The sequence below is a fragment of the Malus sylvestris genome, chromosome 3 (genome assembly GCF_916048215.2).
Source record: "Malus sylvestris chromosome 3, drMalSylv7.2, whole genome shotgun sequence".
NCBI classification, from domain to species: domain Eukaryota; kingdom Viridiplantae; phylum Streptophyta; class Magnoliopsida; order Rosales; family Rosaceae; genus Malus; species Malus sylvestris.
Window position 1 is genome coordinate 7501969 of NC_062262.1, and position 24438 is coordinate 7526406.

At 40.2% G+C, this 24438-nt stretch overlaps 1 protein-coding gene, 1 long non-coding RNA gene and 1 pseudogene across 3 annotated transcripts; 2 read left to right on the plus strand and 1 right to left on the minus strand.

Moving 5' to 3' along the window:
- Window positions 1–258: 258 nt before the first annotated feature.
- LOC126616847 (ATP-dependent zinc metalloprotease FTSH 10, mitochondrial-like) lies at window positions 259–21032 on the plus strand. Of its 2 annotated transcripts, XR_007621277.1 has the most exons (6): window positions 259–685; window positions 757–988; window positions 1133–1204; window positions 1609–1730; window positions 16816–17241; window positions 20874–21032. XR_007621277.1 is itself a non-coding variant. In XM_050284976.1 (5 exons), exons 1-5 carry the CDS (start codon window positions 635–637, stop codon window positions 17086–17088), a joined length of 750 nt encoding a protein of 249 aa, XP_050140933.1. In that variant the 5' UTR covers window positions 259–634; the 3' UTR covers window positions 17089–17410. The 2 variants fall into 2 exon arrangements, 1 of the variants encoding a protein (XP_050140933.1); XM_050284976.1 differs by lacking the exon at window positions 20874–21032 and having other exon boundaries at window positions 16816–17410.
- Window positions 14632–15006, minus strand: LOC126616848 (uncharacterized). Its single transcript, XR_007621278.1, has 2 exons — window positions 14914–15006; window positions 14632–14782 (listed from the first exon to the last, which is right to left on the minus strand). It is a non-coding gene; the product is annotated as an uncharacterized LOC126616848 (long non-coding RNA).
- Window positions 20524–24024, plus strand: LOC126616917 (ATP-dependent zinc metalloprotease FTSH 10, mitochondrial-like; annotated as a pseudogene).
- The last annotated feature ends 414 nt before the right edge of the window (window positions 24025–24438 follow it).

A 24438-nucleotide genomic window follows, 5' to 3' on the forward strand; every position in this document is an offset into this window, starting at 1 on the left:
TTATTTAAAATTTTAAATTAAATATAAATAGTACCTAACGAAAACTAACCGCATAATATACCATAAACGGACATGATTACAGGATCCTTCGAATCCCAGGATTCCAGAAAAGGGATCCAGTGAGGATCATTTTCCAAATTATAAGTGCTTTGCCCAACGGCTATATGAATAAACAAATATATTACAAAAATATACTGGAGCTTGTTCTCCTTCTTCTCTACTCATGCATAAGCCATGGTTCACCTGCATTAACAGGTCAAGGTTGAATTAAGATCTAACACCTAAAAATCCACCAAAATCATAAACCAAATCAACAGAAATCCCTAAAAATCCATAAGGAATTTGTACGAGTTTTCCAATCCCACAGCCGCCGTGCTTAGAACTGTCAGTTCGGTGTCAGATTTTGCCAGCATTTGTCGTCCGCCCCAGGCACCTCAAAGTCCTTGTGTTAAAATTCATGGATATCATTTGACCAGAAAGAAAATACGCACAAACTAATTTAACAAAACGAAAAAAAAAAAAATCTGATTTTTCGAAATGGGTTCATCGAATCAGCTCGAGAAGTAAAATTTCAGTCTAAACGATTCTGGGAAGCAAAATTTCAGTCTCTCTCCCCGCCTAAGACATCAAAGTTATGATTTTTACTCGGATTGGTCGCTCCGTTTCTCGTTCTTCTCGCTTCGGGGTAAGCTTCCCAATCTCTTTTTTTTTTTTTTCGATTTTTAATTTAATTTTTGGTTTAAATTTTGGTGGTAGAATTTGTTGAATGGAAGAGGGCGATCGGCGGGTCTGATTGGGAATGGAGGGATTTCTGGAGTTCCCCGTTGTGGTTCGTATCTGGGTCCGGTCGACGGGGAATTAAGGTTTTTGAGGTCGTATTTTGCTGCGTCAATAGCAGCCCACAAAGCCCGCGTCTCGGATTTCAGTTGCATTCTTGCAAACCCTAAACTTTGCCTACACTTTTCGAGTGAAACCCCAAAGAAAAAGAGTAAGCAATTTGCAGTTTTATTTGACCTTGTATTGTTTGCTAGTTATTTTTGTTTCAGCTAAATGAATGTAATAATTGCTGTGATTTGTGGGGAAATATAGTGGTTTGATCGAGTATGTGCTTGCGTTGCTCTTGGTGTTGCAGATTCTGAGAACTTCCATCCCAAGGAAAAGAAGGAAATTCCAAAAGGGGATGAGCAGAAAACGAAGCCGAAAGGTTAAGTTGCTGTCTTTTCAGCTGCAACGGGGCTTATTTTCGATACATTTTCACTGTTATTATCGTTTGAATTGAATGTTTATCATAGAGTTCGACTCTCACCGTTCCCCACCTAGGCTTAGATACCCGAACAACAAGACGCATTTTGTAGTAAGGTGGACATTTTATTTAGTAGGAGTTTGTCACTGACACTGATAAAGTACTGCAGTTTTTCTGTGTGGAAACTTGATCATATGAGACTCATCTGGGTCTGATAGAAAATAGTGTCAAATTTAAAAGTCTAGGTTCTATGTTAGAATTTTATACTGAAAGCTTGCCTGATTTAAAGCTGTCTATGTTAGTATTTGATTCTGCATTTATAATGTCTTACGTTTCTATTAACTTTAATATTATTTCAATTTCAGACGAATCAAAGACGGATAATCAGGAATTTTTCTTGAGGCACGCTCCCAATTTAATCATCCTGCTATCAGCCATTATGATATTACTCTCCATCTTGCTAATTTATGTTGTTAAACAAATAGAGGTTAGTGTATACACAAATATGTGATCTCTTTTTTTTTTTTTGAATTGTCTTGCTATATTTGTTTCTCCATTTTAGGTTTTGTGAATGGTGTTTATGTAACTACCGGCCCATATCGTATGATTTCTTGTTTTGATGTGATATAAAGCCGAGTCGACTCTAAGGAAAATGTTTTAGAGTCCAACTATTTCCACGTTGAATCCCATACATGCATTGAATCCCCTACATGCGAGAAGAGAGAATTGGGAAAGTCGTTTGATCCACTCACAAAGCTTCAACATACAAGCTTCAACAAAAGAAAATTCAAAAAACTTAGCGAAGAAGGCTTTTTTGTATTTAACACAATACATTGAAATGAAGGAAAGCTTATTTATTGATATCTCTGATAAGTTACAAATATGTACATATACTTGAGTCAAAATAAACAAACAAGAGGGAGCCTTCACAAAGGTTGCTTAGGAGAAGTCTCAGCAGTCGGTAGAGCCCCAGAAAGAGAAGGCACCGGAGGGGGATCATTCGGAGCCTCAGTACTGGACAGAACCCTAGAAGGAGGAGGCATCAGAGGTTGATCATTTGGAGCTTCATTACGCGGTACAGCCCCAGAAGACGAAGGCAATAAGTGCCTTTGGAACAAACCCACAAATCTCTGATGATCAAGTAAAACTTGACCATCAGATTCCTTCATCTGGTCAAGCTTCCTCTTCATGTTTGTAGCATAGTCATGTGCTAGTCGGTGCAACTGTTTATTCTCATGCTTGAGCCCTCTAATCTCCTGTTTGAGACTCATCACTTCAGCCGCCAATGATTCAACTTGGCGGGTTCGAGCAAATAGGCGTGGGCCATATTAGACACAGAACCTGCACACTGAACACTGAGAGCCAGAGAATCCTTAATAGCCAACTCATCAGACCGTTTGGAAAGTAGTCTGTTATCTTTGGGAGTGAGAATGTTCCTGGCCACTACCGCAGCGGTCATATCATTCTTCATCACGGAATCCCCAACGGTAAGAGGACCAGTAGGGGAGACGAAGGATGGGCGCCATATGTTGTCTGGAGAAGGCGGGGCTGCCTCTTCAACAAGGTTCAAGTCAAAACGACGGTCGGAGGGGCCAGACATTTTCAAAGGTGTTGAAGAGAGAAGAGGTCGGACAAATCAAGATCTTAGAAGTGCAAGAATGGAGCTTCTACTGGTGGATATTCAAGTGTGCTTTGGAACTTAATGTCAGCCCCTATAAAAATCTGCACTCGACGAATCTTCAGAAATCGAAGAGGCGCCTGCTCAGAAATCGAAGAGGCGTTTGCTTTCTCAAAAGCTGGGCTGCTCAGAGACCACGATGGTCGATCTCAGAAATCGAAGAAGCGTTTGCTTTCTCAAAAGCTGGGCTGCTCAAAGATCACGAAGGCCGATCTCAGAAATCGAAGAGGCTTGCTTTCTCAAAAGCTGGGCTGCTCAGAGACCACGAGGGCCGATCTCAGAAATCGAAGAGGCACCTACTTTTCCAGCCTTGTCAGCACCTGTCACACGCACACTCAGCTTTGCGGAAATTATGGGCATTCTGTCGAAGATTTCTGGCGAAAATGAATCGTACTGTTCAATCACCCACTTTCCACACGAAACAGTAGCTCATGGGTACCACAGATAACTTTGCCAAAGTTCTCTGACAAAGTTGAGACACGTGAAGCTTGCAGCTCCCACTACATCGCCCTGACCAAGAAGGGTAAAAGAATAGCAAAGAAACAACACTAACAAAGTTTAGACACATAAATTTTGAAGGTTTAGCTACCATATTATTACCCACAAGGGTAAATGAACAGTACCACTGCTAGATAATTGGAAAGTCCCGGTGTGTCAACCTCTGTGCTTCGTGGCAAGGTAGACTAGCAAACATGCCCAACCTTTACTCACATTCGAGAAAACACTCCCAACAAGATTGCTTGCTCCAAAATCAAAGAGGCACCGCCCTCCGAATCTCGAGAGCCAGACTCCCAATATGATTACTTTCTCAAAAATCGAAGAGAGGGTAAAGGAACAGTACCACTGCTGGATAATTGGAAAGTCCCTGTGTGTCAACCTCTGTGCTTCGTGGCAAGGTAGACTAGCAAACATGCCCAACCTTTACTCACATTCGAGAAAACACTCCCAACAAGATTGCTTGCTCCAAAATCGAAGAGGCACCGCCCTCCGAATCTCGAGAGCTAGACTCCCAACATGATTACTTTCTCAAAAATCGAAGAGAGGGTAAAGGAACAGTACCACTGCTAGATAATTGGAAAGTCCCTGTGTGTCAACCTCTATGCTTCGTGGCAAGGTAGACTAGCAAACATGCCCAACCTTTACTCACATTCGAGAAAACACTCCCAACAAGATTGCTTGCTCCAAAATCGAAGAGGCACCGCCCTCCGAATCTCGAGAGCCAGACTCCCAACTGTTGGAAATGTGCCCTAAAACCAATCATATGATGATACTTTACGGACATTTCACATGTTAAACTAATCTAGTTTAATATAAAGGGCAAAGATTATTGTTTGAGCCGTCTCATATAAATGTTATATGCTTAAACGATAAAGTCCAAGGAGTATGTGATTGGGAGAATGCGATCTAATGAAGTTAGATTCATGAGACCATTCTTTCGTAGACACATCCTAAATGTTCCTGATCATAGGATTGCCAATTGGGCATTGACAGTCCGTCAAGATCGGTACGTGCTATGTCTTCTCTCAGGGAGAGTGACTAGTCTCGAGTCATTGGTGTGTGTGACATCAAGACAAGTACGTAGGTGCTCAATAGGGAATGAGTTCACTGAACGCGATCAACGAAGAGTTCTCATACTCATGTCACATGAGAACTCATGGTTGGGATAATGCAAAGTAGTCCTTTGACCTGAGCCATCATAGTTGTCTTGTGGTTAAGTCCTTGATCTTTGATTATGTCAAAGTCACTCCATCAGGAGGGTGTCCACGGCATCGTTGGGGTTAAGCCACTTAGCCATGGAGGCAAGTGAATGCGCAACAAGGGATCTCTAACCTTCAAACTGTTTGAGGGAGAATACTCTATGATATGATTTAGAATCTCTGGCCAGAGTATGAATGGGATTTGGGAATGCGTTCCGAATCACATTCAAGGAAATCATATAAGCACACGAATCACATTGGATAGTAGACATGAATAAATAAACTATCAAACCAAACAATGTGGTCAAGAGTATTGTATTAGAGAAAGACCGTATTGCATTTGTAATCCCAAACTGAATAGGTTTTCTCTACCTCTTCTGATTAGCTTGGGTAACCATGATATGCTGCAAGGTGTCACTCATGGTTTGTGGAAGCCCTAAACGTGTGTAATCGCTAAAGGGAGAATTGAAAGTAAGTTTCAATTCACAATCGATATAAAATGGTTTTAATCGCCCACTGCCTCGCTAAAAGGAACCTAATGGATCGCACACCATAAGAGGTTGAGATTGGAGATTAAACGGAGATGAGTAAGAATGATTAAATGGTTTAATCATTTATTTATGGTAAGGATTAATTAATATGTTAATTAATCAAACGAATAAGTTCGTTAAAAGACCTCGGGATAGTTTTGGACGTTTAGGCCCAATGGGCTTCGAACGTCAAGCCCATTGACTTAAGTTGTATGACAACTTAATGAATAATGATTCACTAAGACCCAAAAGCCCAAACAACACCCCATGGCCGGCCATTTAGAGGAAGGGTAGTGAACTTGCTTTAATTACAAGTTTGCCACTCAAATGAATAAAGGTATAAATATGACTTTATAGCCTTTTATTCATAAGGGTTTTCTTTTAGAGAAAATTGGTGAGAACTTGTCTCTCCATTTTCTCTCTAGGAGGCCGGCCCCTTGGGGGGTGCATCTTGCAATCCCACTACTCCAAGGTCACTCATTTCTTCTCCAATCTCTCCTTGGTGAAGAGACTTAGAGGCTCTCATTTTTGGGAACTTGGAGAAACCTATTCTTCCATCCAAAAATATAGATTTAAGATGCAAGGAATGAAGGCCCTCTCTTTGGGTGATTAGCCTTTGCTTATGCAAAGAGGAATCTACAAAGGTATAAATCTCAACTCACTTTGTTTTGAGTTGATTCATGATTCACCAATCTACTAGGCTTTGAATTTCTTGGTTAATGTTTTGTTTTTAAGTGCATGCTAGCATGATTCCGCCTTTAATTGTTAATTGCATGCTATATGATGTTGCTTAAATGAACTTGTTTTCACAAAATTTTCCTTCAAGTGGTATCAGAGCCTAGGTCTAGTAGTTGGTGAATCCTTTTGGGTTTTGTAGTTCATAGTTTGTGATTTAAAAGTTGTAATTGTTACAAGCTTTATTCTTGCTTCTTTGAATGTAAATTTTGTTAGAAAATTTGCCATCTCAAATGTTGTAGATGTAGTTCATATGAGCATGAATATTGGAGCTAAAATTTGGTGCCATGACTTTGGGGATTTTCGGCCAAATCCAAAGGGTGGATTTTTGGGTTCTTGTTTGACTTGTTAAAAGTGTTTTCAAGTGACTTTTGGAACCCCTATGTACCCTAGTTTGGTTAGATGTTATTTCCCTAAAGTTTGAATGGTTTTGGAATGTTTTTGGGTGAAAAATGTTCATGGAAAATTTTGAGTTTTTTCATGAGTGTTCTTCATTGTTCTTGACATTTTTGCCAAGAACAAAAAGGTTTGTGTTTTGATTCAAAGTTTTGGTTAATTTCATAAAGTCTTTGTTTTGTGTTGGTTGATGTGAATTTTCTATCACCAAAACATTTTTTTTTTGAAAGGTGATAGAAATTGTGATGGGTGTGTAAGACTTACACACCTTACACACCACATGCATGGTTTAATGATTTACACCAACCAAAAACCACTTGCAAGGCTTTATGAAATTGTTGAAAAAATTTCCAAATTTTAGTGGACTTATCTCCACTCCCTTTCCCTCTCTAAAACCGGCCCTCCCTCAAGTGGGAGTACTTTTGGGTTTTTTATGCAATTACATAAAGTTTTGATACTTTTGTGTATTTGCACTTTGGCCCAAAAGTTTACGTTTTTACGTTTAGGTCCAAAAACGCTAAAGGACAAATTGTTTTGCTCCTTTAATGAAGTTTTTGCATTGATTAAATTTTGGGTTCTAGTGTAATTACATGAAGTAGTGGACTTTTGTGTCTTTACAAAGTGACCCCAAAAGTTTTGCAATATAGCCCAAAAGTTGAGGTTAATTGCTTTATGGCCCAAAAGTTGTGGTTATTGCATATTGGCCCAAATTAAGTAGAGAACAAAATTGTTTTGTCTCTTTAAATGAGAATTGGATTTTCATTTTGTTTAGCTCCATTTAAATCAATTTTATGGATACAAAAACCAAATGAAAATGTTGCATTCAATTTAATTAGTTAAAGTGTTAATTAATTAAAGGGTGATTATGAACCTAAGCCTAATATAATTGAGCTATGTGAAAGGCCGTTTCAAATTTGTTTGAACCATGGGAATGTGTAGATTAATTTTGGTTGTAATTTGATTTGATCAAATGTTGTAAAAGGGCATAAGCTCTTCTTTACTTTAAAGTAATTTGTTTTATGCAAATGTTGTAATGAGCATAAGCTCACCTTTACTTTGAAGTACTTCTTTCTTGCTTTATTTGATATGCATGAAAATGAAGTAGTTGGGTCCAACGCCCCTAAGACAACACGCCTTAATGTGATTAAACGCGTAACTAAAATCAATCACCATCCCTAGACCGAGATTCAACACAAGGCTCGTGTTGAATCTAAATAAAGGTTCATAATCATCCTAAGGCCCTAAGGCAACTATATAGTCCATCAAATGAATGCAAAGGTTATGTTAGTAGTATCATATACTCTTGCTTTAAAAACCGTTTTATAAACATAGTGGGAGTATTATATACAACTAAAAACAATCATATGGACCTATAGTTGTAATAGGACCAAAATAGTTTTAATAGAGATTAAAATGTATGTTTATATGTGATGAGACCTAAAACCCTCAACCAAACCAATATTAAGTTGAAAAGCGTGAGAGTGCTTTGAACATTCTTTCGTGGCCTTCCACCGTGGTAGGCTTCAATCGTTTGTGACTCATACAAAGTATTCGTCCAGTTCTGGGGTTGCAAAGTATGTGCTTACATTCAGGAGAAGCCTATAAACATATGATGAAGTGAAAGTAGGCAACGAGTATGGCCAATATGGAGTTCTTCTGAGGCCATTCTTGAACCCCTACTTGAACTAGCATGGTGGGAATGACTTAACTAAGTGCAATGGTGCCAATATGGAGTTCTTCTGAGGCATCATTCTCTAGAGGCCAAATAAGATGGGTACTTGCATTAGTTGCAAATGAGTAAGCGTACTCTCTCATTATTATTGTTGCTAGCCAATATGGAGTTCTTCTGAGGTGGGCTTGGTAATGGTGAGCCTCCCATAACCTACTAAGAGTTTCATCCAAAACTCTCGAATTCCAATGAGGGATATGGAATTTGCCAAAAATAGTGGGTGGTGCTATTTGATTTAAAGACCCGAATCAAATGGCTTAAAATCAATCAATTTATATTCGTTATGTATTTGTTTACCAATATATTTGCAAACGCTATCCAACACTTGACAAAGAAAAGCCGAATGCTTTAGTTTCCGGACTTGGTAACACAATCCCAAAGATTGTCTTAATGGATTGTATATGTATCTAAGTAGTCTCATCCTCACAATCTTCCTAATGATAATGTATCATTAGAAGAACATGTTAGAAAAGTCTATCATGAAGAGGACAACACAAACAACCAATGCTTGTTCCTTCGTTATATGAACAAAGGAACTTACGAAGATTAGCATAAAGAAAAGGACACTTTTAGTGTTATTAGTTCTTCACTTACAAATCGTTGTATGAAGAAATAATGAGTTGTTTTGAACAACCCTTAGTCAATGCAAACACTTAGTGCTTGTTTCTTTGTTAAATGAACAAAGAACTTAAGAAGAAAGCACAAAGGCATGGACACTTAATGTGCCATGATTCTTCACTTACAAATTGTTGTATGAAGAAATGAGAGTTGCTTTGAACAACTCTTGAAAGTTTGTAATTATGTTTAGAACATAATGGTTGGTTGACAAAAATAGTCCATCAACATGGACTTATGATGATTTTGAATCATTGAGTGTTGAAGTATTAAAACACTTCTAGAGACGGGAACTAGGCAAGGACTTCACCTTTGTGTCCCTATCCTAATCGTTCACTAAGTTTATTGTAAACTATGTAGTGTACAATAACCACATGCTCTCCAAAATGTTTGATGTGTATAACACAATTGAAATAAGTTTCAAGAGAGATAGTGGGAGTTTAGGGACCTTGACTATGGTAGTCAAAGGAGAAGTCAAATGAAGAAAGCAAAATAACTCCAAGGGAACAAACTTTCTTTATGAAAGGATGGACATTGGAAGGGGTATTTGCAAGAAATGTCTTGCAAGTGTCAAGAACACACCTTTCGAAGGCGTTGTAAATTGTTCTTGAATAGTTCAAAACAGTTGGATCTTCTACTTGAATGCTTGATTCCGTATTAGTAACTAAAGTTTTACAATCGTTGTAAAAGTATGGCTAATAAGAAGTAGAAGATATATGAGAGAAGAGAAAGTACTTCACATTCGGAAAGTGAATAAAATATAGATTTCTGCGAAAGCAGATGGTACTTACTTCCTCATATGAATTGCCAAAGAAATTGGAAAAACCAAAGATTGTCTTTACATTCCAATTTTAAGGAATTTAATTCCGTCACTATAGTAGAGATGGATGAATGTTTTGTTTGACAAAACATTGTTCTTTATTAATCAATGATTAGATTATTGTAATCTAATTAATTATCTCTATAGTAGAGATGATATGGTAGTGTTAACTGTTTAGAATATAATGATGCTTAAAAAAAACCCAAAAGGTTGCAAAGTAGTGACTAATCCCAACTAAAGTTGTGATACCTCTAAAACATAAATTACGAGTTGGTCATAGATGGACGCTTTGGATCATTAGATCCGGATCCAATACCTTCTTGTTAAAATTGTATAGAGGCGAAATGTTCGAATCTTTATTCTTTTGGAAAGAAGAAAGAATCACAAAGTTGTTGAGGTTAATTCACTTAGATGTTAGTGGCACTTGTCCACAAACATAATACTACTCATGTTGGATAACATTCACCGAAGATCACTCTCGGTTGGACTATAGTTTATTTTTGAATAAACACAAGTCCGAATACTTTGCAAAATGTTTCAAAGAATTCAAGAAATGTAAGTTGATGAGTAAGACGTCTAAAGTATTTACATCCTCAGATTTGATCCAAGGAATGGTAACACTTTAGAATAGTTTTCTTGAAAGATATCAAGGAAAGAAGCATCATAAGATAATGGATTTCTCCATTAGGAGAAGAACGAACTTGAATAAGATTTAGTTCGTTGGATATTATCAATTACCCATATATATAGGATATATACTTCTAAAAACAATATGATTGTCAATTAGAAGATCTTCCAAATTTTTCATGACTCCATAAGATGTAGTTGGAAAGAAAGACAAATCTTAAGCATGTTAAGATTTGGGGTTGTGTGTTAATACACAATATTTGTTTGATAACAATCTTGTAGGATATCCTTAAATTAACTTTTGGATATCGCTTCTATAAACCAACTAACAAATGTTGTTTTGTTGGATAGTTCATTGTAATCCTACAATGTGATTTGCCTAAGAGCAAATGAACGAAGGATAGAACTCAAAGAATGGTTCTTTGAGAGACAAGAAAGTAATCAACAAATATAACAACCTAGTTCCTATACCATAAGCTCCAAGGTAGTCGAGAAGGATTTATAAACCGTCTCAGTTGAATGGTTTGAACTTTATGACTATGTCATAGAGTTGCACCTCTTAATTCGAAGAAATAAGAATGAAAATCCTTATGACTACATTGAGTGCATATACGATATATACTCATGGGAATGGTAAAGTACCATTTGACCCGAAATAATGAAACCTTCATAAGCTAATTGGTAGCTTAAGGTGACTACAATCAAATAGAATGGTTGACTTTGAAGGAACCATTTTTGACGTAGTCTTAGTTTCAATTAATTTGAAGATTGCTAGCTACAACTAAATGGTGATTCAATGTTTGGACATAATATGGGTTTCCGAAACCATTATTAAGATAGTCTTGATAATATATGTCTAAAACTATGAATCACAAGACATATAAGTTGTAGAGATCCATCCATCATGGATCTTAGCAAGCTAGTGGGAGCTATAAGCGTCTTATGAGAGAAAGGTCAAATCGTTTGATTTCTCATAAAGATGTAAATGAATCTTTTGTTTACTAGTTTTACAAAAGATTAGTGGGAGTTAATCATATTCCTAAATTTGTATATATATATATATAAATATATATGTGATATATATGAATATATGTATGATATATTAATTTTGGAAATGAAAAGAATATTTCTTCGTTAAAGTTATGACTTTAAACATTATATGAAGATAGAATGTATATGGGAGACATAGTCTATATACATGGGATGGAAATCTATATTGATAGATTTTAGGATATAATTTGATTATATTAATCCCTAATAATAGACAAAAGATGCTAGGAAGTTTCTCATATGATGATAAACTTTAATCAGAAGAACAACTCTAGTGAGACTAGGAGGTAGCTCTTCTCAAAGGGAACGTACCCTTTGACTCCCAAAGAAATAATGCGTAAATAGAATCCTTTATGCGTAAGCAGAAAGGTGATTTATGTATTTCATATTGTATGAAAAACATTGATATGGGTTGTACCTAGAAAGGTACAAGACGATATCAGTGTAAGCCCAGGATCAGAACCATGGCAACTGTCAAGTAAGTCCTTAAGTATTTAAGAAATACTAAAGGATAAATTCCTCAAAGAATGAGGAAGAATCAGAGTAACGTAATGGAAGCGTAAATGTATTAGATTATGAATCTAATCCATCATTGGATGTTTCTTCATTATGAATGAAGAGATAAACGGATATCTCTTTATTATGACTAAAGAGATATTTGGATGGAAACATTAAAGTAATGACCTTAGTGTGTTCCATTATGAATGCAAAATATATTGCCATATAGAAGCTTACAACAATGTTGTTTGGATGAGAAAGTTCATTTATGAACTCTCTATTCGGTTCCAACCAGAAAGTGTATCTAGTGTATCGACACTATGACACTAATGGGGCGATAGCTCAAGCCAGGGAATCAAGGTCTCATCAAGATCCGAACTCATATGAGAGACTGAACCACATGATTGAGAATCATGTATAATGGTGACGTCGTTATTCTCAAGGTTGCTTCTATGGATAACATATAGATATCCATTGCCTAGGCCTACTATTCAGCCATTTATGAAATGACTACAGAAGAGGTATCATCACTGATGACTAAGCTGATTGGCTCTAGTGCAAGTGGGAGATTGTTGGAAATGTGCCCTAAAACCAATCATATGATGATACTTTACGGACATTTCACATGTTAAACTAATCTAGTTTAATATAAAGGGCAAAGATTATTGTTTGAGCCGTCTCATATAAATGTTATATGCTTAAACGATAAAGTCCAAGGAGTATGTGATTGGGAGAATGCGATCTAATGAAGTTAGATTCATGAGACCATTCTTTCGTAGACACATCCTAAATGTTCCTGATCATAGGATTGCCAATTGGGCATTGACAGTCCGTCAAGATCGGTACGTGCTATGTCTTCTCTCAGGGAGAGTGACTAGTCTCGAGTCATTGGTGTGTGTGACATCAAGACAAGTACGTAGGTGCTCAATAGGGAATGAGTTCACTGAACGCGATCAACGAAGAGTTCTCATACTCATGTCACATGAGAACTCATGGTTGGGATAATGCAAAGTAGTCCTTTGACCTGAGCCATCATAGTTGTCTTGTGGTTAAGTCCTTGATCTTTGATTATGTCAAAGTCACTCCATCAGGAGGGTGTCCACGGCATCGTTGGGGTTAAGCCACTTAGCCATGGAGGCAAGTGAATGCGCAACAAGGGATCTCTAACCTTCAAACTGTTTGAGGGAGAATACTCTATGATATGATTTAGAATCTCTGGCCAGAGTATGAATGGGATTTGGGAATGCGTTCCGAATCACATTCAAGGAAATCATATAAGCACACGAATCACATTGGATAGTAGACATGAATAAATAAACTATCAAACCAAACAATGTGGTCAAGAGTATTGTATTAGAGAAAGACCGTATTGCATTTGTAATCCCAAACTGAATAGGTTTTCTCTACCTCTTCTGATTAGCTTGGGTAACCATGATATGCTGCAAGGTGTCACTCATGGTTTGTGGAAGCCCTAAACGTGTGTAATCGCTAAAGGGAGAATTGAAAGTAAGTTTCAATTCACAATCGATATAAAATGGTTTTAATCGCCCACTGCCTCGCTAAAAGGAACCTAATGGATCGCACACCATAAGAGGTTGAGATTGGAGATTAAACGGAGATGAGTAAGAATTATTAAATGGTTTAATCATTTATTTATGGTAAGGATTAATTAATATGTTAATTAATCAAACGAATAAGTTCGTTAAAAGACCTCGGGATAGTTTTGGACGTTTAGGCCCAATGGGCTTCGAACGTCAAGCCCATTGACTTAAGTTGTATGACAACTTAATGAATAATGATTCACTAAGACCCAAAAGCCCAAACAACACCCCATGGCCGGCCATTTAGAGGAAGGGTAGTGAACTTGCTTTAATTACAAGTTTGCCACTCAAATGAATAAAGGTATAAATATGACTTTATAGCCTTTTATTCATAAGGGTTTTCTTTTAGAGAAAATTGGTGAGAACTTGTCTCTCCATTTTCTCTCTAGGAGGCCGGCCCCTTGGGGGGTGCATCTTGCAATCCCACTACTCCAAGGTCACTCATTTCTTCTCCAATCTCTCCTTGGTGAAGAGACTTAGAGGCTCTCATTTTTGGGAACTTGGAGAAACCTATTCTTCCATCCAAAAATATAGATTTAAGATGCAAGGAATGAAGGCCCTCTCTTTGGGTGATTAGCCTTTGCTTATGCAAAGAGGAATCTACAAAGGTATAAATCTCAACTCACTTTGTTTTGAGTTGATTCATGATTCACCAATCTACTAGGCTTTGAATTTCTTGGTTAATGTTTTGTTTTTAAGTGCATGCTAGCATGATTCCGCCTTTAATTGTTAATTGCATGCTATATGATGTTGCTTAAATGAACTTGTTTTCACAAAATTTTCCTTCACCAACATGATTACTTTCTCAAAAATCGAAGAGACACCGCTCTCCGAATCTCGAGAGCCAGACCCCCAGCAGGATTGCTTTCTAAAAAATCGAAGAGGCATCGTTCTCCGAATCTCGAGAGCCAGATCCCTGACAGGATTGCTTGTTCGAAAACCGAAGAGGCACCACTTTCCCAACTTCAAGAGCTGGATCCCCTTGGATAAAGCTTGACTGTAATCTTCACACGCAACATCAGCTTTCTAGATACCACAGACCACTTTTTCAAAGTGCTCTGACAGAGTTAAAACATGTGAAGCTGGTAGCTCCCACTACCGTGCTATGACCAAGCAGGGTAAATGAATAGCATTATTACTTGATGTTAGGGAGACTCATATATATGTCGACCTCCATCCCCAACGGACAGGCAGACCTGCAAAAATGCTCAACCCTTCCTCTTATCTGAGAGGGCACTCCCAACGAAGCCTTTCGAAATATTCAGCTTTCTTTCCCCCCGATAATACCTCTGTAAACAAGCTATACTAGAGCAAGAATATCTCATCTCATATCATCAGGGTTAAAAGCAAGAGTATCCCATATTATGCTTTTTCCCTGTCTTTTCCTTTGGCCTTGTTCTTACCTGCAAGACAAGGAGAAAGAGAGCAATCAGTCAGCACTTGGAATCAAGCTTCCAGCCAGGAACTGACTGCCTGGAACCCCTTACCTGATTACTTACCTGGCATTGCTCTCGAGTACTCATCTTCAACATCTTATGCTTCCATGGAAGATACCGCATCTGCCTGAGGAACATATAGGGCAAGTGAGAAGGATACAAGGAAGCATGTGGAGACAAGCGTAACAGCACACGTGCCGATACATCCACTACTCTGTCAAAAGCAAAAGTATCTCATATCAGCAAGGTCGAACGTACTCTAGATTTGATGGACTTGTTTTGACCCTCAAATTCTTCAGTCGGCCTTATACTCTGGAGGAAACCAGAAAACCCTCCAGCCCAGTTCAAGAATAAACCTGTGGAAAGTTACTTCTTCAAAAGCAAAAGTATCCCATATTATCTCTTCTCATTTTTCTTCTTTTTATCCTTCATGCTGCCTGCAAGATAGGGAGAATGTGAACAATCAGCCGGAACTCTGATTGCTTACCTTGTCTGTCACCTCTTTCAGCAGATCCCCTAGCTCGGCGACTTGGGGGACTCCTACTACATGGTTTGTATCGCGCTTGACCAAGCCTGAAACTACAAGTAAGCTTCAAGTGAAATTGATACATTACCTTGTGCATCTCCACCAGTTACAGATACCACCCCTGGATGGATGAAGAGTACTTCCAGAGAAGATGCCACATCTACCTATGAGACATATAAGGCAAGTCAAGACGATACCACACTCCGGTACTTAAAAGTTTCGTGGTTACGAGATCATTCTCCCACAATATTTCCTAATGTCATTTGTACTAAATCATTCACTTGTACTCACTAAAGGAGAGCTTAAACCTATGTACTTGTGTAAACCCTTCACAATTAATGAGAACTCCTCTATTCTGTGGACGTAGCCAATCTGGGTGAACCACGTACATCTTGTGTTTGCTTTCCTATCTCTATCAATTTATATACTTATCCACACTAATGACCGGAGCAATCTAGTGAAGATCACAAAAAGTGACCGTTTTCGCTACCTAGGATCTATCTTGCAAAAGAATGGAGAATTAGATGGAGATCTCAACCATAGAATACAAGCTGGATAGATTAAGTGTAAGAGTGCATCCGGCGTGTTGTGTGACCGTCGTAGGCCACTGAAGCTCAAGGGAAAATTTTATAGGACGGCAATAAGGCCAGCGATGTTGTATGGCACAGAATGTTGGGCGGTGAAGCATCAACACGTACACAAAATGGGTGTAGCGGAGATGAGGATGCTTCGTGGGATGTATAGGCACACGAGAAATGATAAGATTGGGAATGAGGATATCCGAGGTAAAGTAGGAGTAGCCAAAATTGAAGGAAATATGAAAGAAAATCGGTTCCGGTGGTTTGGACATGTGCAAAGAAGGCCTACTGACGTTCCGGTTCGAAAATGTGACTACGGGACAGAGGTTCAGGGCCGAAGGGGTAGAGGAAGACCTAGGAAAACTTTGGAAGAGACCCTAAGAAAAGATTTGAGTACTTGGATCTAACGGAGGACATGACACAAAACCGAGCGCAATGGCGTTCTAAGATTCATATAGCCGACCCCACTTAGTGGGAAAAGGCTTTGTTGTTGTTGTTGTTGTTGTTGTATAAGTTTGTTGAGAGTTGTCCTACATCGATGAGGGACAAGGTTTGCTATGTACTTATATGATCTTGAGCTCCTCCACATATTGCCAATTGGTTTTATGGTGAAATCTCAATTTCATCATGGTATCAAAGCGGGTTGTCCTCGTGTGAAGTTAAAAGGCCACATGCATTCCATGTCACCCAGTTGTTGTCCACGTGTAGGCTTGAAAATCTAATTGGTTTTACGGTGGAACCTCAATTTCATCAAAGTTTGGCCCATTTTGATTCAAATTAGCTTGGAATAAATGTCCTTTATCTTTAAGATTGAGATGAAGTTGGTCTTGAGCTGGATTCAGCCAACATGTTTTGTGACCCTAATTACTGAGAAAATACCCGTTCACTTCCAAATCAGTAAATTCATTAAAATGTATCTGTGTAAGAATCTTGTGAAATATTTGAGTCCTGTTCGTAATCGCTTTTTTGGTATCCCTCTGTTTTATGTTTATGGTAGTTTCTCTATACCAGAAAGAAGTTCGCTACTCACATGATCTGCAATTTTGTTCTTTGCAGATAAGTGTGCAAGAGATGCAGATAAGTTTCCAAGAGTTTAAAAACCAACTTCTGGAACCGGGCTTAGTGGATAATATAGTTGTCTTTGATAAATTAATTGCACTCGTGTATGTGCGTAGCTCGCCACGCAGTCAGACAAGTGAGGAAGTTGTCCAAGGGCCTGATACCCATGTTCCTGCAAAACGGGGCCAGTGCAAGTACTTTATTATTGGAAGTATTGAATCTTTTGAGAAGAGGTTGGAGGATGCCCAGTGTCACGGGATGACTCTTTAAGCCTTCCGCCCGTGCGGCACTTAGACTTGAATACCTCGATGAACAAGCTAAGTAAGCCTTCGAAGCCTCGCTTCCCCGGATCGAATCACCAAGAAAGCTAAGATAGCTTGGAGAATGCTAAAATCACTTAGAAGATGGGAGAAAGGAAGCTTTGTATTGAAAGTTAAGAGAACTTTACAATTGCTTACAATTCTTGGATGGTTTGGCCAAATGGCCTTACCTCCTATTTATAGGCCTAAGTCACCTCCTCAATGGAGGGTTCTAGAATCCCCTACTTACATCCAAAAATATCTAGCATAGTTCTAGATACAACTTGCCTAATCTAGATTATTCTAGGTGAGGCTTAAATATGTACACTTGTGTGGAATGTTCCGGAATGCCCTAGATTATCTTGAATGCTCCGCCACGTTCTTGATTTCTCCGGGACGTTCCAGAAGCTTCCATGAAGACATGGCTTCATGGGCTTAGATATATGATGTCTTGGGCATTTTCTTTGTTTTTAACATGCGGCCCGTGACATCCTCCCCCACTTAAGCCGTCGACGTCCTCGTCGACTCTTGCCTCTCGAATGTCTGAATCAAGTCCTTATATTGCCATAAGGACGTCTCCTTCTCCCAGGTTGCTTCGGAGTATGGTAGCCCCTTCCATTTGACAAAGTACTCCACATGCTTTGGTTGTCTTGGTCGCACCACGACACGCTTGGCTTCAATGCTCTCCACTTCTTTGTCAAATGCCTCCGTCATCAAAGGGGGTGCTCGATGAGACTCACCTCGACTTGGTTCTTCATCGTCCGCATGATAAGGCTTCAAGTTGCTCACATGGAACACCGGGTGAAACTTGAGGCGGGGTGGGAGTTCCACAACATAAGCAGCTTTGCCAACCTTCTTGATGATAGGGAATGGTCCCTCATATTTCCGCAACAAGCTCTTGTGCAAGCCACGAGTACTCTTGTGCTGAGACGCATTGAGCTTCACAAAAACTTGGTCGCCGGTTTGGAACTCCACATTCCTTCGCTTACGATCCGCCCATTTCTTCATCTTCTTTGAAGCCTTCTCCAAATGAGCTCGAGCAAGTTCGTGGGCTAATTGCCACTCCTTAGCGGTTTTGAAAGCGGCTGGACTATTCCCCGTGTAGCCAGTCACGACCGTGTTCGGGGTCAAGGGTTGTTGCCCTATAGCCAACTCGAACGGACTTTTCCCCGTCGACACCGAACGTTGCAAGTTATAAGAGAATTGGGCAACATCAAGTAACTTAGCCCAATCTCGTTGATTGGCACTAACATAGTGCCGCAAATAAGTCTCTAACAATGCATTAACCCGCTCCGTTTGTCCATCAGTTTGCGGATGAAAAGCTGTGGAGAATTCTAACTTTGTGAAGTACCTTGCTTCACCAAGTTGATCGAATAAGTCGGCGATCAACGGAAGTGGGTACTTGTTCTTGATCGTAATCTTGTTCAATGCTCTATAGTCGATGCACAACCTTAGGCTACCTTCTTTCTTGCGTTGGAACAAGACGGGTGCACCATATGGGGACTTGGAGGGTTGGATGTAGCCAGCATCAAGTAGCTCGTTGAGTTGTTTCCTCAATTCCTCCAACTCGGGTGGCGACATCCTATAAGGTGATTTGGAGGGAGGCTTAGCACCAGGCTCCAACTCAATTGCATGGTCGACCTCTCTCCTTGGTGGCAACTTCTTTGGCAGTTCCTTAGGCATCACGTCCGCAAACTCCACAAGGACGTCTTCCACTTGTTTCGGCAAAGGCCCATGCTTCTCCTCCCCTTCATTCAACATTAGGGTTGCAAGAAATGTGGCCTCGCCTTTCTTCCAAGACTTGGCAAATTGAATTGCCGACAAGTGTTGGGTACACTTCTTGGCTTGCCTTTCCAATGGCACCAGGCAAGGTTGTCTTCCGTCGGCTAGGATACAGAAGATATTATAGAAGGGAATGGGAAAGGCTCGTACCTTGTCCATGAACTCTAACCCAATGACTACGCCATAGTCGTCCATCTTGACTACGGTGAAGTCGATCGTTCCCTTCCATGTGCCAATGTCTACGTGCACATTACGCGCAACTCCAACAATGGGGGTGGCAGCGGAATTTACCGTCTTCACGCTACCAGGCTCCTTTGTGACTCGGAGGCCAAGCCTTGTGGCTTCCTCCGACGTCATGAAGTTGTGTGTTGCTCCCGTGTCCACCAACACACGCGTCGTCTTGTCACCAGTCTTGACGTCGACGAACAATGATCCTCCCCCAACTTGAGCCTTAGGTTGTGGGAGGGTTGTCTGGATGGCATTCAGTAGACGGATGCATCCCATACTTGCATCGTTACTCTCCCTGGCCTTGTCCTCCTTGAAGGCCATGGCCTTAAGGGCCTTCTTTTGTGGGCAATCTCGCATCATGTGAGGGCCGTCGCATAGGTAACAAGTGGGTTGCCAAGACTTACCCTTGCCTTTGTCATGCTTATCGGCTTTCTTCTCCTTCGGTTTGCTTGTCTCGGCCTTGTCCTTCGGCTTGTGTTCTCCCCCACTTCTCTCATGGTTACCCCTCTTCCCCGTGGACTTGGAATCACCTTGGTGGCTTGATTTAAACTCAATCAAGGATTCGGCAGCGGCAATGGCATCAGACAATGTTTGCACGTGTCTCCTTTGTAGTTCGAGTTTTGCCCAATTTTGCAGTCCACTCATGAAGTACATGAGCTTGTCTTCCTCTAACATGTTGGGCACCTCGAATAACAAGCTCACGAAGGCGTTGACATAGTCTTTGACGCTCCCCGTTTGCTTGAGCCACCTTAGTTTCTCCTTGGCTTCATACTTGGCATTTTGGGGATAGAAGTGCAACATAAGATCTTTCTTAAATTCATCCCAAGTGGTGAGGGAGAACGTACCTTGCTCAATCTCCATGCTCCGACGACGCCACCACATAAGGGCATTGTCGGCTAAGAACATGGTTGCCGTCGAGATTTTGGACTCGTCATCTTCAAGCTTCAGGTACTTGAAGTATCGCTCCACGTTCCACACGAATGTGTCGAGCTCCTTTGCTTCCCTCTTCCCATTATAGGATTTGGGTTTAAAGGAGTCGATTACCTTGGAGTCCAACGCCTTGATTTCCCTCGGCCCTTGCACGAATTGCTTCACAACTGCTTCTTTACAAAACGCCACATCTCCCTTAAGTTCCCTTGTGTCCTTTATCTCTTCTTGAAGCGCCACAAACCTTGCCTCTATGTTGTCAAGGTGAACCTGGACTTCCCTCCGCATCTTGTCTGCCATGGTGTTGAGAGCGCCAAGGAGCTCATCTCGTAGCCCTTCCACCAAGCCACGCAATTCATCCTTACCATTGTCCACCATGGTTTGGATTTCCTCCTTGTCGACAACATCCTCATCAAGTCGAGTATCGAACTCGAGTATGGTTCGTTCCACCTTCTCGAGTCGCTCTTCCATGGTCTCCATCGATGCTTGCAAGTCCTTTAACTTTGGCTTGCTCTTGGCAACGTCTTGGACCTCGGCAGTACGCTCCCTTAGATCGGAGACTCCGGACACCATCTCTCCACTTGCCATATCCTACTTTCCTTCAAGTGATTCACGAGCTTGGCTCTGATACCAGCTGTCACGGGATGACTCTTTAAGCCTTCCGCCCGTGCGGCACTTAGACTTGAATACCTCGATGAACAAGCTAAGTAAGCCTTCGAAGCCTCGCTTCCCCGGATCGAATCACCAAGAAAGCTAAGATAGCTTGGAGAATGCTAAAATCACTTAGAAGATGGGAGAAAGGAAGCTTTGTATTGAAAGTTAAGAGAACTTTACAATTGCTTACAATTCTTGGATGGTTTGGCCAAATGGCCTTACCTCCTATTTATAGGCCTAAGTCACCTCCTCAATGGAGGGTTCTAGAATCCCCTACTTACATCCAAAAATATCTAGCATAGTTCTAGATACAACTTGCCTAATCTAGATTATTCTAGGTGAGGCTTAAATATGTACACTTGTGTGGAATGTTCCGGAATGCCCTAGATTATCTTGAATGCTCCGCCACGTTCTTGATTTCTCCGGGACGTTCCAGAAGCTTCCATGAAGACATGGCTTCATGGGCTTAGATATATGATGTCTTGGGCATTTTCTTTGTTTTTAACATGCGGCCCGTGACACCAGGAAGCATTGGGAATAGGCAGTCATGATTTCGTTCCTGTTGCATATGGCTCTAATATGGTTTGGTTCCTAGAATTGATGAGATTTTTACCTACACTACCTATACTACTGCTTTTGGGAAGTTTCTTGTTAGTGGAGTGGAGAACGCACCGTGGACGAAGTGCCCGTGGAATATTCAATATAGGAAAAGCCCAAGTAACGAAAGTAGATAAAAATGATAAGAACAAGGTTGGATTTTTGTTTCCCTGGCATTTTCTTGTCATTAATCTGTTGTAATATATTTTCTTAAGCACTCTGTTGCACGTTTTCAGCACTACCTGATATTTTTAATTGGTACAGATCTATTTTAAAGATGTTGCTGGTTGCGACGAAGCAAAGCAGGAAATCATGGAATTTGTGCACTTTCTAAAGAATCCTCAGAAATATGAGGATTTGGGAGCCAAAATTCCCAAGGGAGCTTTATTGGTAGGCCCTCCAGGCACTGGAAAGACCCTCCTAGCAAAAGCAACCGCGGGGGAATCTGGTGTTCCGTTTCTATCTATATCTGGATCAGACTTCATGGAGATGGTAGTTGGTGTTGGACCGTCTAGAGTTAGAAACTTGTTTCAGGAAGCAAGGCAATGTGCTCCAAGTATTATATTTATTGATGAGATTGATGCAATTGGTCGAGCAAGAGGGCGTGGTGGCTTCTCAGGTTCCAATGATGAGCGTGAGAGTACTCTAAATCAGTTGTTGGTAGAAATGGATGGCTTTGGAACAACTGCTGGAGTAGTTGTGCTTGCTGGCACCAATAGGCCTGATATTTTGGACAAAGCCTTATTAAGGCCTGGTCGATTTGATCGCCAAGTCTCTATTGATAAACCCAATATTAAAGGTCGTGACCAGGTATTTCAGATATACTTGAAGAAGATTAAACTTGATCATGAACCATCATATTATTCTCAAAGGCTTGCAGCCCTGACTCCAGGGTTTGCTGGGGCAGACATTGCAAATGTTTGCAATGAAGGTGCCTTAATTGCGGCAAGAAATGAGAGTGAACTGGTTACAATGCAGCATTTTGAGGCGGCTATAGACAGAATTATTGGTGGTTTGGAGAAGAAGAACAGGGTTAGTCATTTTTGGCTCGTTCCTTTATTTTCATGGCATATGTTAACTTTGTTTCATTTCTTAGTAAATTTACCATTCCCTTCCCTCTCCTCTTCTCTCCTCAATGTCCAAAAATGAAAGAGCAATGCTGCATAATACGGGCTGGTACAGCATTGTGTCCTCCCTACCCAGGACTCCTGTCATTTTTATGATGGAATTTGTGATGTGCACTTTAGCTTGAGATTTGATTGGAATCTTTGGAGATAATCATTGCATACCTTGTAAGAAGAAAATACTTGGAAGGCAAACTCTTGTTATCCATCTTCCTATTGGGTTTGGATCTTATGCGGCTATAGCTGGCCCTTATGTTGAGTTAGAACAGATTCTTTCCATTGATCTGGACCTTGTAGATCCCACTTTACCTTCCATTATGTAGGTTTCAGTAGTGTTAATAAAGGTCCTGATCAAGCTTTTAGGTAGCTAAAAGGGATTTTATGTCTTAGAAGAGAATGCTTTGACTTTTAACCTTAAGTGTTTTTCTTTGTCTTTGTTCTATATGATTGGAATTTTGACATCCTTTTTCTTGTCAAACAGGTTATAGGCAAGCTCGAGCGCCGTACTGTTGCCTACCATGAGTCAGGGCATGCTGTTACTGGCTGGTTCTTAGAACACACAGAACCGTTGTTGAAAGTGACCATCGTTCCTCGAGGTACTGCAGCACTTGGGTTTGCCCAGTATGTTCCAAATGAAAACCTCCTCATGACCAAGGAGCAGCTTTTTGATATGACCTGCATGACCCTCGGTGGTAGAGCAGCTGAACAGGTATCCAAAAAACTTTATTAGTCTTATTTTTTGAAGACGTTTATGATGCATTATGTTTCTTAATTCTTCTCATTCTTCAATCGTCATTCTCAAGTTCCCTGGAACTTCATTAGTCATCTAATGATGTTGTTTGTTTAACATATTCTGGGGTGCAGGTTATGTTGGGAAAAATATCTACGGGAGCCCAAAACGATCTGGAGAAAGTGACAAAGATGATGTACGCCCAAATTGCAGTGCATGGTTTCAGTGACAAGGTGGGTCTCCTGTCTTTCCCTCAAAGGGAAGAATCATTTAAGATGTCAAACCCCTACAGCAGCAAGACTGGAGCCCTTATTGACAGTGAAGTGCGAGAATGGGTGGGTAAGGCGTATGCACGCACAGTTGAACTCGTAGAGGAACATAAAGAGCAAGTAGCTCAAATTGCAGAACTGTTGCTTGAAAAGGAAGTTCTTCACCAAGATGACCTGCTCAAGGTGTTGGGGGGAAGACCATATAAACCTGCTGAAGCGACCAACTACGATAGATTTAAGGAAGGTTTCGAAGGGAAAGGTGATGAGAAAACAGTGGAGACCACTGGTTGGGGCCGAGGATGATGGCTCATCGCCCCTTGAACCTCATGTTCTGCCTTCTCAGGGGCTAAAAAATTGGCACTAAATGCTCTAGTGCTTTTTCTATTAGGATGTAAATTGTAGTTTAGTTGATCAAAGATTGTGACACAAACACCAGATTCTCACGTTACCGGCAAATCAACCATAATGTCCCTGAGTAATTTAAAATGTTCCCATCGTTGTTAAAGTTACTTGTAACACCTCACTAAAGTTAAAATGCAAAATGCTATTGGTTCTACTCTAGATGAGTAAGTGAAAAGTTTTTAACGTGATTGTAACACTGCCTCGTAATGCTATAAATTTGTTTATATTACAACATGCATATATAATATTACACCATAAAATAAATATTGATAATATTACACCTTGTGAGGACATATGGTAGAACTTCATCTGTGTTCGAATCCTACGAGAGTATTCCAGTAGAAAAATGTGTCCTTGTGTTTGTGATATCCGCCTTGAACTGCACCCAAAAAAGCTTTCATTGTGACATACACGCTATTTTATTCTATATGCTGATTGTTGAGGCTCCGATACGATGCTTCTCTCGCTTTCACCGTTGATATATATACACGGAGAAACGCTTTCCCTTCTTTTTCTTTGTTCAAACGCTTTTCCTTCTTTTAGCTGTTAACTTTTGAATGTGTGTGGTGGCCAGTGGCATCTATCCATATATATAGTGGAGATATTTA

What these genes read in the sequence shown, in the direction of transcription:
- LOC126616847 (XM_050284976.1), top strand. Translation starts at nt 635, where the DNA reads ATGATTTTTACTCGGATTGGTCGCTCCGTTTCTCGTTCTTCTCGCTTC. An exon ending in TGAAACCCCAAAGAAAAAGA is followed by an intron (nt 989 to 1,132) that starts GTAAGCAATTTG and finishes TTGGTGTTGCAG; the next exon opens with ATTCTGAGAACTTCCATCCC. An exon ending in ATGTTGTTAAACAAATAGAG is followed by an intron (nt 1,731 to 16,815) that starts GTTAGTGTATAC and finishes TGTTCTTTGCAG; the next exon opens with ATAAGTGTGCAAGAGATGCA.